Genomic DNA, 15,778 nt, shown 5'->3' on the forward strand with positions numbered 1-15,778 from the left:
ACCAGCTGAAAAATTCCAAGGTGATTGGCTGAGATTGTAAAGTGAAGTACTTATCCTGTTTAACACTGTAAAAGATGCCACACGGCTGTCACCTCTGCAGAGACTGCTGAGATGCCAGTGCTGTTTTGTCTCCCCTGGTAAGGACATCAGGCCAGAGAACCAGAGCGTAAGAAGTTAGAGCCCTGCCTGTGAAGAGAGGCCATGAGAAGGGGGACTCTGGCTTGGCAGAGGTGAGGAGGCCCAGCAACACAGACAGTCACTGGAGACCCCTAAAAGGAAGGGCGGGATGCTTAGAGCAGCACAGCAACACGTTAAGCGCATGGACACTAGAGCCAGATTGCCAGGTTCAAATGCCAGCTCCATGACCCTGGGTACATGACCTTGGCCGAGCTCTTTAAACTCTCTGGGTTTCCTCATCTGCAGCATGGGGTTAATCACTGTACTTTGACACGGACTGTTGCAAAGATTAATAGAGTTAAATATCTAAAAACTGCTTAACCTTGTATCTGGCACATAATGATAATCACATAAAGAACGAACCAAACATTTCACCGAGAGAGAAGGTTTCTTCCACATCTGAATTCTCCTCGGCTGTCCTCAAGTTTTTGGAAGACGTGCTAAACATAACCATATTTAAGGAACAATAACAGGGGGATACCTTGGTCTGAGCTTTGGATGTGAAACAAACCGAGGGTTAGGAGACCACAGAGGCGACCAGCAGTGAAGCAGCCTAGAGCAAGAATGACAGGTGACACTACTGGCTTGGAGAACAGGTAAACTCTCTCTGGGAAGGCGACTGGACTTTGTCCCAGGGCTCAGTTATTACTTTTTTGCAATGTTTTATTGAGGTAAACTTTACAATAGTGACATGCACTGACCTCATGTGTACAATTCAGTAAGTTTGAACAATAGACACAACCATAAAACCAGCCCTTCAACCGAATATAGAACCGTTTCATTCACTCAAAAGCTTCCCTAACAGGCTCTTCCAGTCAATGCCCCCAGCCACAGGCAGCCAACGCTTTGATTTCCATTATCAAAGATTAGCTTTGCCTGATCTTAAGCATCACACAAACAGAATCACGTGGTACTTCCTCTTCTGGGTCTGGCTCCTTGTGCCCTAAGAAACGCCTTTGCTATTCAACCACGCTTTTGTGAATGTCAGTAGTTCATACTTTCTGCTGCTGAGTAGTATTTAGTTACATGTAGGTTACTTTACGCTGTCTTGCCTTTTTATTATCTCAGGCAATATCTTTCACTTAGATGATGTCTTTGTTTCATTTACATTGTAATTATCAAAATGACTGGGTTTCCATCCACATCTTTCTATTGGTTTTCTATTTGCCCAAGCCTTTCTCTGTTCTTCTGTTCTTCCCTTTCTGCCTTCCTACCTGAAAAATTTTTAGGATTCCATTTCAGTTCTTTTATTGGATTTTTAAGCTCGTCTTTGTACTGATGTTTTATGTTGCTAATGGATTATAATTTGCATCCTTAACTTATCAGAGTCTACTCAGAATTAATATTGTACCTCTTCATATAAAATACCATTCCCTTATAACAGTGTAATTCCATTAATTCCATCCTTGTCTTTTGTACTAGTGTGGTCATATATTATTAAACTACATGTATTATAAACTCCACAGTGTTTATGATTATCATCAGCTAGATGTCTCTTGGGAAATTAGGAGAAGGAAAGACAGTAATTTCTTATGTTTACCTGTACCTTTACCATTTCTGATGTTCTTCCTTTTCTTCTATAGATGTAAGTTTAAACTTGGTATCATTTCCTTTCAGCTTTAATAAATTCCATTACTGTTTATCATATTGCAGCTTGGCTGGTGAAGAATTCTCTTAGCTTTTATATAGCTGAAAATGTTTTATTTCACTTTCATTTTTGAAGGACATTTTCACTGGATTTAAAATTTGGACTTGGATCTTTTTTTTTTTTTTTTTTCCTTTTGGTACTTTCATGATACTGCTCCATAGTTTTCTAGCATTCATATGAAAATGGGGCTGGAAGGCTGAGAAATCAATTGTTATCAGTATTCATGAGATGTCAACTGTCCCCTTATGTAACCGGTCCAGTTAGTTAGTTAGCTAGCTAGTTAGTTAGCTAGTTAGTTTTTGCATACAATATGAAGCAGGGATCTAAATTATAAATTTCCATTTGGAGTCCATTGTTTTAGCATTATTTATTTATGTATTTATTATTTTTTCTTTTTAGGGCCACACCCGAGGCATATGGAGGTTCCCAGGCTAGGGTTCAAATCAGAGCTCTAGCCACCAACCTACACCACAGCCACAGCAACACCGGATCCAAGCCGCATCTGCGACCTACACCACAGCTCACGGCAACGCCGGATGCTTAACCCATCAATCGAGGCCAGGGACTGAACCTACGTCCTCATGGATGCTAGTCAGATTCGTTTCTGCTGACCCATGACAGGAACTTCCAGAAAGGAATTTTATTCTGGCTGCGCTGGGACTCCAATGTCTTCCAGCCCTGCTTCACCTCTGGAACCTCCATTTTTCTCAGCACCATGGCAGCAGCACACTCCTCACAGAGTCTCATCTGGTACATATTACTCAAGCTCCTGGCAAGGACCTATGGAAAACTCTCAGAGATTTCTGCCCTCTCTTCTGGTGCCCTACCTTACAAATTCCAGCTGTCTTCACAGCTCTAAGTCTGGATATCTTCCTCCTCAGCTCAGCTTGCCTCCACTTCTCTGTGCGGTGGTTGGCACTGTCCCCAGGCAGAGAGGCAGGAGCAAATGCGGGATGATGGTGGGATTCAACTCATGCTTCCTTCCGAAGAACACGGTCCTTCTCTGCATATTGTGACCCAAGCTGGGCCTCTGGGAAATCTCTTTGAAATCCCTGCCAGTATTTTCACGATAAAGATGATTTCCTTCCCTTTGGAATTGTGAGTTTTAACCAGGACAAGATTTGTGGCTGCCAGTGGTAAGTGACAGTACCAGGATTTAGTCTGGAGGCCTGACTCCAGAGTCTGTCCTCTTTAACTGCTCTGGTTACAGACTTCATAGATCTGGAGACAGAATCTGGAGGGCGCTGTGGAAGTATTATTAACTGGAGGGTTCACTGGACTACAGGGTAGCTGCCACTGCCATGGATGGGATTTAGGCGTGTGGGCTCTGCTTACTCAGTGCTGTATTCTGAATGTTTCTGTCCCCTCAAAACTCCTATGATGAACCCTACTGCCCACTCTTAGGGTATTAAGAAATGAGGCCTTTGGAAGGTGATGAGGTCATGAGGGTGAAGCTCTCATGAATGGGATTAGTGGCTTTATAAAGAAGCACTGTGGGGGGCTTCCGTCATGGCTCAGTGGAAATGAATCTGACTAGCATCCATGAGGACACACAGGTTTGATCCTTGGCCTCGCTCAGCAGGTTAAAGATCCAGCGTTGCTGTGAGCTGTGGTGTAGACTGCAGATAGGGCTGGGATCTGGTGTTGCTGTGGCTGTGGTGTAGGCTGGCAGCTCCAGTTCCAGCTTGACCCCTAGCTTGGAAACCTCCATATGCCGCAGATGTGGCCCTAAAAAAAAGCCAAAAAAAAAATATATATATATATAAGCCACCCAGTCTACAGAATTTTGCTCAAAAACCCAAATGGACTATGACAACCAACTACTTGGAGAGCTGCCAGGTGGGCTCATGGCTACCATGTCATCTGTCAGGACCCCACACAGCTGTTCATTAGTACAAAGCAGTGGATTATAACTGTGGTGGGTCCAGAATCACCTGGGAAACATTCTCAAAAGACAGGGCTGGGATGGACCCAGATTCACTATGTGACAGACTGTTACTATTATGTAAAATTTTTTTTTTTTTTTTTTGGTCTCTCTGTCTTCTCTAGGGCCCCTCCTGTGGCATATGGAAGTTCCCAGGCTAGGGGTCTAATCGGAGTTGTAGCCACCAGCCTACACCACAGCCACAGTAACGCAGGATCCGAGTCACATCTTTGACCCACACCACAGCTCACGGCAACACTGGATCCTTAACTCACTGAGCGAGGCCAGGGATCAAACCTGCAACTTCATGGTTCCTAGTCGGATTCATTAACCACCGAGCCACCATGGGAACACCCTATTCTGCAAATAGTCACTCTCCCCTTCGTCTGCCTTGAGTGGTACTATGGATTGAACTGTTTCTCCCCAAATCCATACGTTGATGCCCTAATCCCCAATGTGATGGTATTTGGAAATGAGGCTGTTGGGAGGTAGTTAGCTCATGAGAGTGGAGCCCTCACGGAGGGATTAGTGCCACCACAAGAAGAAACACAGGAGAGACCTCCCCCCACACCGTCTGCCGCCCTCTCCTCTCCTTGCGAGGGCACTGCAAGAAGAGGGCCCCGTGCAACCAAGAAGAGAAATCTCTCCAGGAACTGAATGGCCCAGCACCTTGATCTTGGACTTCCCAGCCCCCAGAACCGTGCGGAATGAACTTCTGTTGTTTAGACCACTTTGTCTATGGCATTTTTTTTTTTTTGGTCTTTTTGCTATTTCTTGGGCCGCTCCCGCGGCATATGGAGATTCCCAGGCTAGGGGTAGAATCGGAGCTGCAGCCACCAGCCTACGCCAGAGCCACAGCAACGCTGGATCCAAGCCGCGTCTGCAACCTACACCACAGCTCACGGCAATGCCGGATCCTTAACCCACTGAGCAAGGGCAGGGACCAAACCCGCAACCTCATGGTTCCTAGTCGGATTCGTTAACCACTGCGCCACAACGGGAACTCCTATGGCATTTTTAAATAGCAGTCCAAGCTAACTAAGACATGTGGCGAGGATACGCTTCTTCACCCAGGGATATTAGTTTTGGTCATGTGACTTGCTTGACCAACGGAATGTGGGCAGAAATGAGAAATTGCTGTTCTGAGGGTAGGCTCTAAGTAGCCTTGCATGTGTCCACCAGCTTTCCTGAGTTTTTTTCCCTCTACCATGACACCAGCATGCCCTAGAGAGAGGCTCATTCATCAGTCCCAGTCCCATAAGGAGAAAGCATCTGAGAAGACTTAAATTCTACCCATGGTTTGGGGCAGAAGAGTAACATCTGACTCTCAGCCAGGATCCAAGTTCATATAAAGCCAGCACCAACGTGACAGAGCCAAGAATAAAGATAACAGACCTATGAAATCACTGAAATTTGGGGAACGTTTGTCATAGCAGCAAAAGTGACTAATACAGGTGATAAAGGTGGGAGATTTCCCCTTGGTGACAAAGCTCCCTCAGCTCCCTTACTTAGTCAAAGAACAGGGAAGAAGAGGGAGCAGAGGTTTGGGGCCAGTGCAGGTCTGTCTGAATTTTGGGCACCTATTAACCTGTTTGAGTTTCAGGTTCTTAATCTAATAAAGTGACCTCTCTGGGTTGGTGTGACAGTTAAATAAAGCCCATGGCTGTACTGGAGGGATACAAGACAAGTCTGCTCTCTCCCTAAGCATCATGCAGGAGGCAGGGGTAAATACTTGAGGACAGAATGAATGAATGAATGAATGAATGAATCCTTCCCGGTCCGAGTCCTTCACTGGAGCCCTCGGAAGTCTGCCTGTCCTCCTGTACCTTTCCTCCTTGTCGCTGCTGGTTCCTTCTCCAGCTGCTACCTTATCTGGATACTCCTCTCCTCTGGGCAGAGTCTGAGAAGGTTCATTCGACTTCAAGCACGGATCCTAAGGCAAAAACAGTTGCAAGAAGAGACTAAGTACAGCTCCCTGAGTCAACTTGTGGTTCATCAAACCAGAGAGCAGAGGAGAAAGAGCCCCCTGCAATCCACCGTGAGCGCTCAGCTCACAAGCCTGCAACCAAGGCCTGGGATGATTCAGTGCCCAGCACGGTGCCTGGCTTAGGACCAGTGTCAGCCCTTATCCCTTATCCTGCTCTCCGATCTACCAAGCCTGTCATCCAGCTGATGAAACTAAAGCATGCCCAAGGCCCCCATCAGCAAGGATGGAAGTGAAATGTGGTCCGGGGATCTGACCCTGGGGCTGTTGTGGGGATCAGAGAACAGTGCCAGCAACAGCCACTAGTCTGTGAGTATAAGCAACTGGTATTATAATTAAACCCATTTTACAGAGGGCAGTCTGTTACATCCCATCACACGGGATCAGAAAACATGGAACCTGGAGTTCCCACTGTGGTTCAGTGGGTTCAGAACTTGACTAGATCCATGAGGACGCAGGTTTGATCCCTGGCCTCACTCAGTGGATTAAGAATCCGGCATTGCTGCAAGCTGCAGTGTCCAAAGAATCAGGGGGGAGGTGGCATTTGGGACGTGACTGCCCACCTCTGCCCTGGGGACCTGTCCAGGGCACCTGACAATGACGGCCTCTTAGAGAAGGGGCCATTCTGCCTTCAACGGCCATTCAGTCTAAGCCCTCGTCTTCCTTCCTGGGGTGATGTGTTCTGGGTCATTGTACTTAGGTCAGAACTACATTTCCCAGGATGCCCTTCTATGAATATTCTGAGCCACCTGACTCTGCACAATGCTGTATATGGACCCGAAGCTGTGGCCATTATCTTTCTATGCGGGATGCTTGTTGCAGGCACCAGGTGTGGCTGGAGCTCACACACACTGTCACACATCTGCTCCACTTAGTGGACTGGGTACTTTGGCGGCTCTCCTGCTAGACCCTCTAACGAGTCACCCATATTGTCAAAGCTGGAGCCTCGTCAGCCTCTGAAACCAACACTGTTCAAGTTCAGTTTCAGGGGCTGCATCTGTCTTTGCTCTTCTTTCCACGTCTGTCCTTTCATTCTGACTGCTCGCCCTGCTGCAGGCCCACTTCACGCCCCACACCAGGTTCAGGAGCAAGAGTTGATATAAAGTATTTCACTGGCTCCCACCATGAGGCCAGGTTATTTCCTAAAATGCATCCCATACGCTATATCATTTCTAGTAATCAGTTTCTCCGATCAAACCCTGACACCTTTAATCTCCAAATCTTACTTATCTTTCAAACCCTAACTGATACCTTCTTTAATCTCCAGGTCTTACTTATCCTTCAAAGCCCTACTCAACTGTCACTTGCTCCATGAAGACTTCACAATCTCTTGTTGCAAATACAGAGGGCAGTCTGCTACATTCTTTCTTCTCCAAGTTCCCATAACAGTTATTTTGGTACTATTAATTGTTCACAAAAAGTTATTACATGCCAGGCATGATTCCAGGGACACAGTAATAAACAAAAGACAAGTTTTTCTGCTTTGTATTAATTATAGGAATGTTTTTTCCTTCCCTTCCTAGAATATAAATGAAGGTAAATGGAATCCCAGACACAGATTTCAAATGAGTATAAATCCTACAGCCAGTAACTAAGAATGTTCAGATGGCCATTTTCCATTGCCTGAATCCTTTCTCTTCAGGGTTGATAACTGGACACTGAGTTCCAGTTGAATGACATGTGCTGGTTGCAGGGCCCAGTGAATTTGGTTCCTTGCTGTGCATGTTCAAAAATGTCACTGACCTGTCTACAGCCACTGGACCTGAGGCTGAAAAGCTCACTTTTGCTTTGCACTTTCAGGTATTTGGGGTACGAAAGTATCCTGGAGATCACCAATTCTTATTAAGTCCAGAAGCAAATATCAGAGTCGAAGCAAAGAACTTCGTGAGACACCTGTTATACAACATGTTCTGCATAATGTGGGGGAGGCTGCACAGCAACGGTAGAACAACCGCCAAAAATGAGAACAGCATGATACCACAACATAAATACCTACATGAAGATCAAAGGGAATTAGGCCCAGGTTTCAAAAGGAAAATGGAAGCGTACAGGGAAATTCTGGTAAATAGAAAGCACCAAAGATGTTGGCCAAATCAATCCTAACGGTGCCAGGAATCGCAGTAAACACGAAGTGGCTCAGTTCACCGGGAACACCTCCATCCTGGTAAAAGGCCCCATCCACTAACACGCTCCACGACTGAACCTGGTGGCACCTAACAACAGAGCCTGAAAACAGAAGGCACCATGTTCAGACATGTAGGAAGAAATGGGCAAATGTGTAACTATAACCAGAGATTTTAATATCTAACTCTAACACAAAATGAGCTAGGGCATGGAAGATCTGGACACGATTACCGAGCCAAACCTAATAGTTAAAAGAGAAGAGTAATCACTGCCAACACATGATGCTTGGTGTGCGCCAGACCCTCATCTCTAGGAGGTGGGTATCGTCCCATTTTAAGGTGATGAAACTGAGGCCTTGTGGCCCAAGGTCATGCAGTGACTGTATCACAGAACTAGAGTTCAAATATATAGCCTTTAACAACCAAACTGAGAATATACGCTTTTTTTTTTTTTGCTATAACATAGGAAATATTTTTTAAAACTGACCTCATAGCAAACTACGAAGCAAATCTTTTTTTTTTTTTTTTTGTCTTTTAGGGCCACACCCACGGCCTAGGGGTTCCCAGGCAAGGGGTTGAATCAGAGGTGCAGCTGCCAGCCTACACCACAGACACAGCAATGCCAGATCTGAGCTAAGTCTTCGACTTACACCATGGCTCACAGCAATGCCAGATCCTTAACCCCTGAGTGAGGCCAAGGATTGAACCTGCGTCCTCATGGATGCTGGTCAGATTCATTACCACTGAGTCACAACAGAAACCCCAGCAAAGCAAATCTTTCAACAGAGTTCAGAGTGCTAACATTCTACAGACCAAGTTACCTCATGACAATATAATAAAATTAGAAAACAGTAAGAAAGCAGGATTTAAACAATGAGATAAACTTCAGAATTCTGGGATACAACCAAGAACATACACTTGGAAATTTATAGCCTTAAATGTATTTATTAGAGAACACTTAAAAAGTTAGAAAAAGGAGTTCCCATCGTGGCTCAGTGGTTAACAAATCCAACTAGGAACCATGAGGTTGTGGGTTCGATCCCTGGCCTTGCTCAGTGGGTTAAGGATCTGGTGTTGCCATGAGCTGTGGTGTAGGTTGCAGACGTGGCTCGGATCTCACATTGCTGTGGCTCTGGCGTAGGCCGGCAGCTACAACTCCAATTCGACCCCTAGCCTGGGAAATTCCATATGCCATGAAAGCTGCTCAAAAAATGGCAAAAAGACAAAAAAAAAAAGTTAGAAAAAGAATAATATAATAAACCCAAAGTAAGTAAAAGGAAAGAGGTATAAAAGAGCAAATTAATGACCTAGAAATTAGGTGTGATCAACACATCTGAAAGCTGGCTTTTTTAAACAACACATCGAACTACTGGTAAGACTGAAAAGGGAGAAAGAACTTCAAGCAACATGAATTATGGACAAAGATCTCAAGACAGTTATTAGGGAGAGGAAAAAGAACCTCAAATGTACTCTGGGCCACTATGCAGACCGTGAAAGAGAACGTGCAGGATGTAATTTCTGAGCCACCTTATCGACCGCGGACATAGTTAAAGGCAGCCTGGGCTAAAGTCCAGAAACAGAGAGGATGGAAAATGCTTTAAAAGGCTGATGATGCACGCGGCTGACTACACCAGCTCCCAGCTACACAGCATTCATCCATTTCCACACGTTAACTCACGGGTGCCTAACTCAGTGAGGTGGGCAGGAAAGACACCACCGTCCTCGTGTTACAGATGGGGATCTAAGATCAGAGAAGCCCAGTGACTTGTCCCAGGTCACACAGCCACTGGACAGTGGCACAGGACCAGACTCCTGGGTCATCCCACTCCCATCTGACTGTCACTCCATGTGACTGCACTGGCACTTGGCTGTGCTAGGCTGACATGCTCGCCAGTGGCCAGCGGAGGAGCCTTAATGGAGTGAGTTCAAACCATGTTGTACAAAAAAGGTGCTGCTGAGACACATCTGCAAAAATAGACACTCAAATCGACCTGAAGGCTGTTTCCCAAATCAACAGGGAGATAAACTCGGGAATCTTTTCCGTTTCTGGTCCCTTGGTTCCAGCCCCCACGACACCAGAGACGAGCGCCCTTCCCCGACTCCCCTGACCCCTTCCACCCGGGAAAGAAATCAAAGGACCCCAGAGTTCTTCCAAATCATCCTCTGGCCAAGGCTCATTTCTGAAGCAGTTCCTAACTTAACCTTCTAAGCACCAGGACGCCGCCCGGCACCTCAATTCCACTCCTGCACGCCATGCCATGCGTCAATTCATGTACAAGGAGGTGGAAACACGTGCCACGTGTGGAGATGCTGGGTGTTAGAGGGACAAAGACAAGTAAGATACAGTTCTTGATTTCCACAAATGAATGGTTTAGCAGCAGGGGACCCGCTGACCACATAAATGCCAAAAGCATTCCCCTCCTTCACCCACTCCTTTCTGTATCCGGTGTTTGGGGTCAAAGAACGTTATTCAATAAGAGCTGGGGTATCATCCGAATATTTCACAAATGGACTTGACTGTGGAAATGAACAGTGAGCTAAAAGCACTTGCAAGCCCGCCAACACTTCCGTCTCTGAATTCCAAATGGAGCAGACTCTCCAGAGGCCCCTTTGCTGGTTGTCTGCTTGGGATCTTGGGATCCCATTGAGCTCCTCCCAGGACCAACCCTGAGCCACTCTGGGTGTATCCTGAGTTAACTGCCCCTGAGTCACACCCTTGGGTTCCCCACCAGGCATTTCTCAGGTTCTGCCCAGGGCTCTCTCCAATGCAGAGAAAAATATCTCCTCCAGCCATCCACTGCAAAGCCTCCTCCCCAGCAAACGCCTGGTTATTTTAAACCCATGTTCCATTAGGGCTTCATCTTTCATCTTCGAGGCAGTCTGCGAACTGCTTCTGGATTGTTTCTATTTTAAAGGAACACCCACGCCCAGGAAGTCTCCTGGAAGGAGAGAGCGAAAGTCATTCTCAAGTTCATTTGACAATCTTTCAAAGGTAGTATTACGTCCATCTTAAAATAGAACACCTAATGCACTGGGGGTTTGCTGACAGGATTACGGGGGACTGTAAGAGATACTATAAAGTCACCTTACATTTAGAGACTCTTTTAACAGCGTTGAGAAGTGCCTTTGTGTGCTTTCTGCCCTTTGTTACAAGTCTCTCGGCGTGTGCAGGGCAGGCATTCACTACCAATTTACTAACAAGAAGCATACAGAATCGCAGTTTGGCTCTGGTGCTGCTCTCTGGGTCTCGGATTCTGTATCTGTAAGATGAGTATGGAACGACGGGCCAACGGGGACCTGCTGTGTAGCTAAAAGAACTCTACCCGGTATCCTGTGATCATCTGTGATCTACAAAAACTTCACCCCTTCTCTGCCCCCCGTTCACTGTGACCCAGAATCTGAGAGAGAATGGGTATGTGTACCTGAATGACTGGGTCACTTTGTTGTACAGCAGAAATGATCACAGCCTTGTAAATTAACGATGCTTCAATAAAACTTAAAAAAAGAAGCAAATGCCATAAAGAACGGGTCCTGCTGAATAGCTCAGGGACTTATATTCAATATCCTGTAATAAACCATAATGGAAAAGAATAGGAAAAAACATACATGTATGTGTAACTGAATGACTTTGCTGTACGGCAGAAATCAACACAACAGTGTACGCCAGTTATACTATCATAAGATAAAATTAAAGAAATAAAATACAAAATCAAACGAGGATGATAATACCACTCGCCTCCCAGGATGGTTGTGGGACAGTGCAAAGCCCTATGTTCTCCGAACGTGGTCTGTGGTGGCCACTAGGAGTAATGAGCTAGCCGATCTCAGAGAGGGAGTCAGAATGTTTACTTCTTGCATTTGAAATGAGCTCTCCAAGGGCCTCACTCACCCGCATCCAGCCCCGTGCCTTGTGTAGCGACAGCAGTCAACATACGTGTTAGATGAAATGACGTGAAGGGTAATTACCACAAAGCGTCTCTCCTTTTTCCTCTGGAGACGGTGCAGGCAGGGGATCTATGAAAACTTCACCCCTTCTCTTCCCCCCCGTTCACTGTGACCCAGAATCTTCCAGAAAAACAAACAAACAAACAAAACTTTACCTTTAGAATTACCTAGAGTGACATGGCCTTCTGGAAAATAAGGAAGGACACTGAGAATCCGAGGATCAGGGAGAGACCGGGACAAAGGCGCAGCGAAGTCCCAGCCGTCTTGAGTGGGGACAGAGCCACACCCAGGGTTGGCCACCCTCCCCCTGCACGTTCTGGGAGTGGAAGGAAAAGCCTGCTCGCAGTCGGGCCTACTGTTTCTTTCTTTCGCTCTTGACTCACTGAAATGCTCCGGCAGAACAGCTAAGGGCCTTTCGTCATGTCCCACGCAGTTACAGGGACCCCTATGTTAGGGGACCATTGACTGAAACTGCCCTCATTGGCCAGGCACCAGTGGCATGAGTTGTCTGCCAGCAGGAGGCCCTGATCAGGTGCAGGGTGCTGCCCTGAAGACCAACTGGGAGGATCTGGGAGGGGCCAATGGGAGGGAGGAGACAACCGCCCTCCCAGCATCCTTAGCGCCGGAATCCACCTGGGCTGGGAGACGCCCAAGGATCCTGAATCAGACCAAATGTGGGCCGAGCAAGACAACTGGTCAGAGACGACCCAGAAACTAACCCCATGACCATAAAACCTGAGGTTGGGAACCCCGTGGCGGAGCAGCTCTTCTGGGCTCCCTTACCCTGCTGCTCTCCATGCAGCAGTGGGGGGTGCCCTTCCCAATAAAGTCTTTTGCTTGGTCAACACGTGTATCTCCTCGGACAATTCATTTCCCAGTGTCAGACAAGAGCCCATGCTCAGGCCCTGGAAAGGGGTCCCCCCTCCTGCAACACCCACACTGCAGTGTGCTGCTCACACACCATCCAAAAAGCCTGGGCTCTGTACCTCCAGGGCCTCGGCAAAGCTTCACCTCCCTTGGCTGGTACAGAGTTGGCTTGCCAAAAATATCTGAACTACATTATACATTTTTTCTGACGTGCCAAGTTCAGAAAGTTTTGTAACCCTCTGTGTTGGCGAAGCTGTACACAGACAACCTCAAGGGAAGGTAATGTCGCAAATCTACCCAAGCTAAAGTCACACATATCGCCAGACCCAGCGGCTCCTAGGACAGTAAGAGATAGTGCCTACTGAGCATTACATGGGCTAGATGCTGTTTCCAACACTCTCTCTATATTAATTCTTTAAGTCCTCATAAAACCCCTGAGAGGTAGATGCCATCATATACCCATTTTACAGATGAGAACGCTCAAGCAAAGAGACTTTAGCTCATTTGTCCAAGATTTCCCAGCCAGTAAAAAACCAGGCGTCTGGTTCAAGAGAGAGCTTGACTAACCACTATGCTACACTATATCCATGCATTTAAGTATTATCTATAGCAAAAAATTAGAAACAACCTAAAATGCATCATAAGGGAAAAGTTAGGAGTTCCCATTGTGGCTCAGTGGAAACAAACCCGAGTAGTATCCATGAGGATTCAGGTTCAATCCCCTGGCCTCGCTCAGTGGGTTAAGGATCTGGCGTTGCTGTGGCTGTGGCATAGGCTGGCAGCTGCAGCTCTGATTTGACCCCTAGCCTTCAAACTTCCATATGCCGCATCTGCAGCCCTAAAAAAAAGCAAAAAAGAAATAATAATAATAAAAGGAAAAAGTTACATGTATTATGGTTTTTTTGTTAAAGGGAACACTAGACAGCTGCTCTTAAAAAAAAAATGAAGTTAATATGAAACGGTGTCTGTGTGTTACGATCTCCAAGCTCTAAGAATTTAATTTAGAAAAAAAGCAGAGTACAGGAAAGAATGCTCTCATTTGTGGGACAAAAATATATACATAATGATGCCTGCTTTGCAGGGTATGAAAGGGGACACAAGAAGAGGTAAAACAAAATAGAACATACAGGGAACTGGGGGGGTATACCTTAATATATCTTTTGAATTCTGTGCCTTGTAGGTGGGTTATCTTTTGGAAAAGAAAACAATTTCTTTGGCCACACCTGCAGCATGTGCAAGCTTCCAGGCCAGAGATCAAACCCGCGCCACAGCAGCAACCCAAGCCACTTTAGTGACAATCCTGGGTCCTTAGTCCCCTGTACCACAAGAGAACTCCAAGAAAACTTAATTTAAAAGAATAAACTATACCCACAAAGTGCACAATAGTTGCCTAATAGAAAACACAGCATCAGATGTCTAATTGTATTTTCAAATGTCCACATCCTCTTAAAGCTATTTGTTTATACGTCTGTCTCCCGTCTAGCATCTAGCTCAGAGGCTGGCATGTCCCAGGTTTCTCAGAGATGACTGTGGAATGAGTGAATGACGGGCATGTTGAATTGAATCAAGTGGAACTGATGCTTATCAAGGTTCTTCCTGCAACTTTATACAAGAGGCATCTGTCCTTCTCTCTGGAACCGAGCTCTTGAAGAGACCATATTCTAGACCAAGGAGGGTGGAGTAAGAGCTGAGTTTCATGGTGAACCAACCTGTAGTTTTCAACGGGCACTTGTATTTGAACTTCTCCAGGACTTGCCTTTTTAGCTGCAGCAGTGCTTCTCAACCCATGAGAACCCAAGGAGACATCTGCCAATGTCTGGAGACATTTTTGACTGAGAGATTTTGATCGGGCAGGTGCTACTGGCATTTGGTGGGAAGAGGCCAGCCGTGCTACTAAACATCATACAACACACAGGACTGCCCCAGCACAAAGAATTACCCAGCCCCAAAGTCAAGTGCCGCGGCTGAGTAACCCTGAGCTGCAGTGACAGCTCTGGCTCTTGTTTATCAGTCCTGGAACATACCCAGAACCTCTGTGTGTGCATGTTCCCTCCTGAAAACACAGCCTGCTATGCAGTCCTCCAGAGCCTCATTAGCATTTACTCTCTAGCTGATCAACCTTATTTTATTTTATTTTTTGTCTTTTTAGGGCTGTACCCCTGACATATGGGAGTTTCCAGGCTAGAGGTTTAACCAGAGCTATGCCGCAGCCACAGCAACACCAGATCCGAGCCGAGCCTGCAACCTACACTACAGCTCATGGCAACGCCATGTCCTTAACCCACTGAGCGAGGCCAGGGATCAAACTCACGTCCCATGGATACCGGTCAAGTTCATTACTGCTGAGCCACAATGAGAACTCCTCAACCTTATTTTAAACAGAATCTCATCTCACAGGATCCCAGTCAAGTCTGTCCCATCTCCCTACCACAGTCACTTTGAGGAGCCAAGAAATATGTGAATATCTGGGAGGAATCCTTCTGGGAAGTCCCAAAGGGTGCTGGTGGGGAGTTCAGCTGTCCCTGGGGACAGGAGGTCTTCCACTAGAACACGGGCTCCCGAAGCTGGTTCTCGAGAAACTGGGGAGAATGACAACACCTGCTTGTGTTGCAGGCAGACGTTGTCCTAAAGGACACAATGGCCTCAAGAGCAGGAAGGTCCAGCCTGTGCTCTTTTATTTCTCCTCCAGGCTTATTCAGGGGCAAACGAAGCGGCTCAAGTGTTCCCCCACCCACCCCACCCCAAGCCTGGGTGTCAGAGGAGGAAATGCAGGGAGTCCTGATCACTCCTCTTAACCCCAAGACACACAATTACATCCTGTTTTATCTGGAAGTCATCCCGGACATGTGCTGATACTCTTACAGGAAGAGTCAGGGATGAGAGCCACAGCCCCAGTCACTCCACCCTGGCTCGGCCACTGATCTGCCTGTGACCATGGAAAGGCACCAACTGCTCTGTCCTTCTCTTCCCTCCTCTGTAAAATGAGTGTGTTACAGGGTGGTACAAACTCCAATGAAGTCACAGATGGAAATGGTGCATACAGGTCCCATACAAACGTTAATTATTATTTAAATCTATAGCCACTAGATTTTTGACTCATTTCTATCCTG

The 15,778-nt window shown here is 46.5% G+C and overlaps 1 protein-coding gene across 1 annotated transcript in view; it reads right to left on the bottom strand.

Annotated features, from left to right (window-relative positions):
• The window catches only part of FAM184B (family with sequence similarity 184 member B), a 105,026-nt gene that overhangs the window by 23,728 nt on the left and 65,520 nt on the right, over positions 1-15,778 (bottom strand). Inside the window, 1 exon segment of the mRNA XM_047798452.1 lies at positions 5,576-5,682. Coding sequence (XP_047654408.1) covers positions 5,576-5,682 — 107 coding nt within the window.

This window comes from Phacochoerus africanus, chromosome 10 (assembly GCF_016906955.1).
Source record: "Phacochoerus africanus isolate WHEZ1 chromosome 10, ROS_Pafr_v1, whole genome shotgun sequence".
Classification (NCBI taxonomy): Eukaryota; Metazoa; Chordata; class Mammalia; order Artiodactyla; family Suidae; genus Phacochoerus; species Phacochoerus africanus.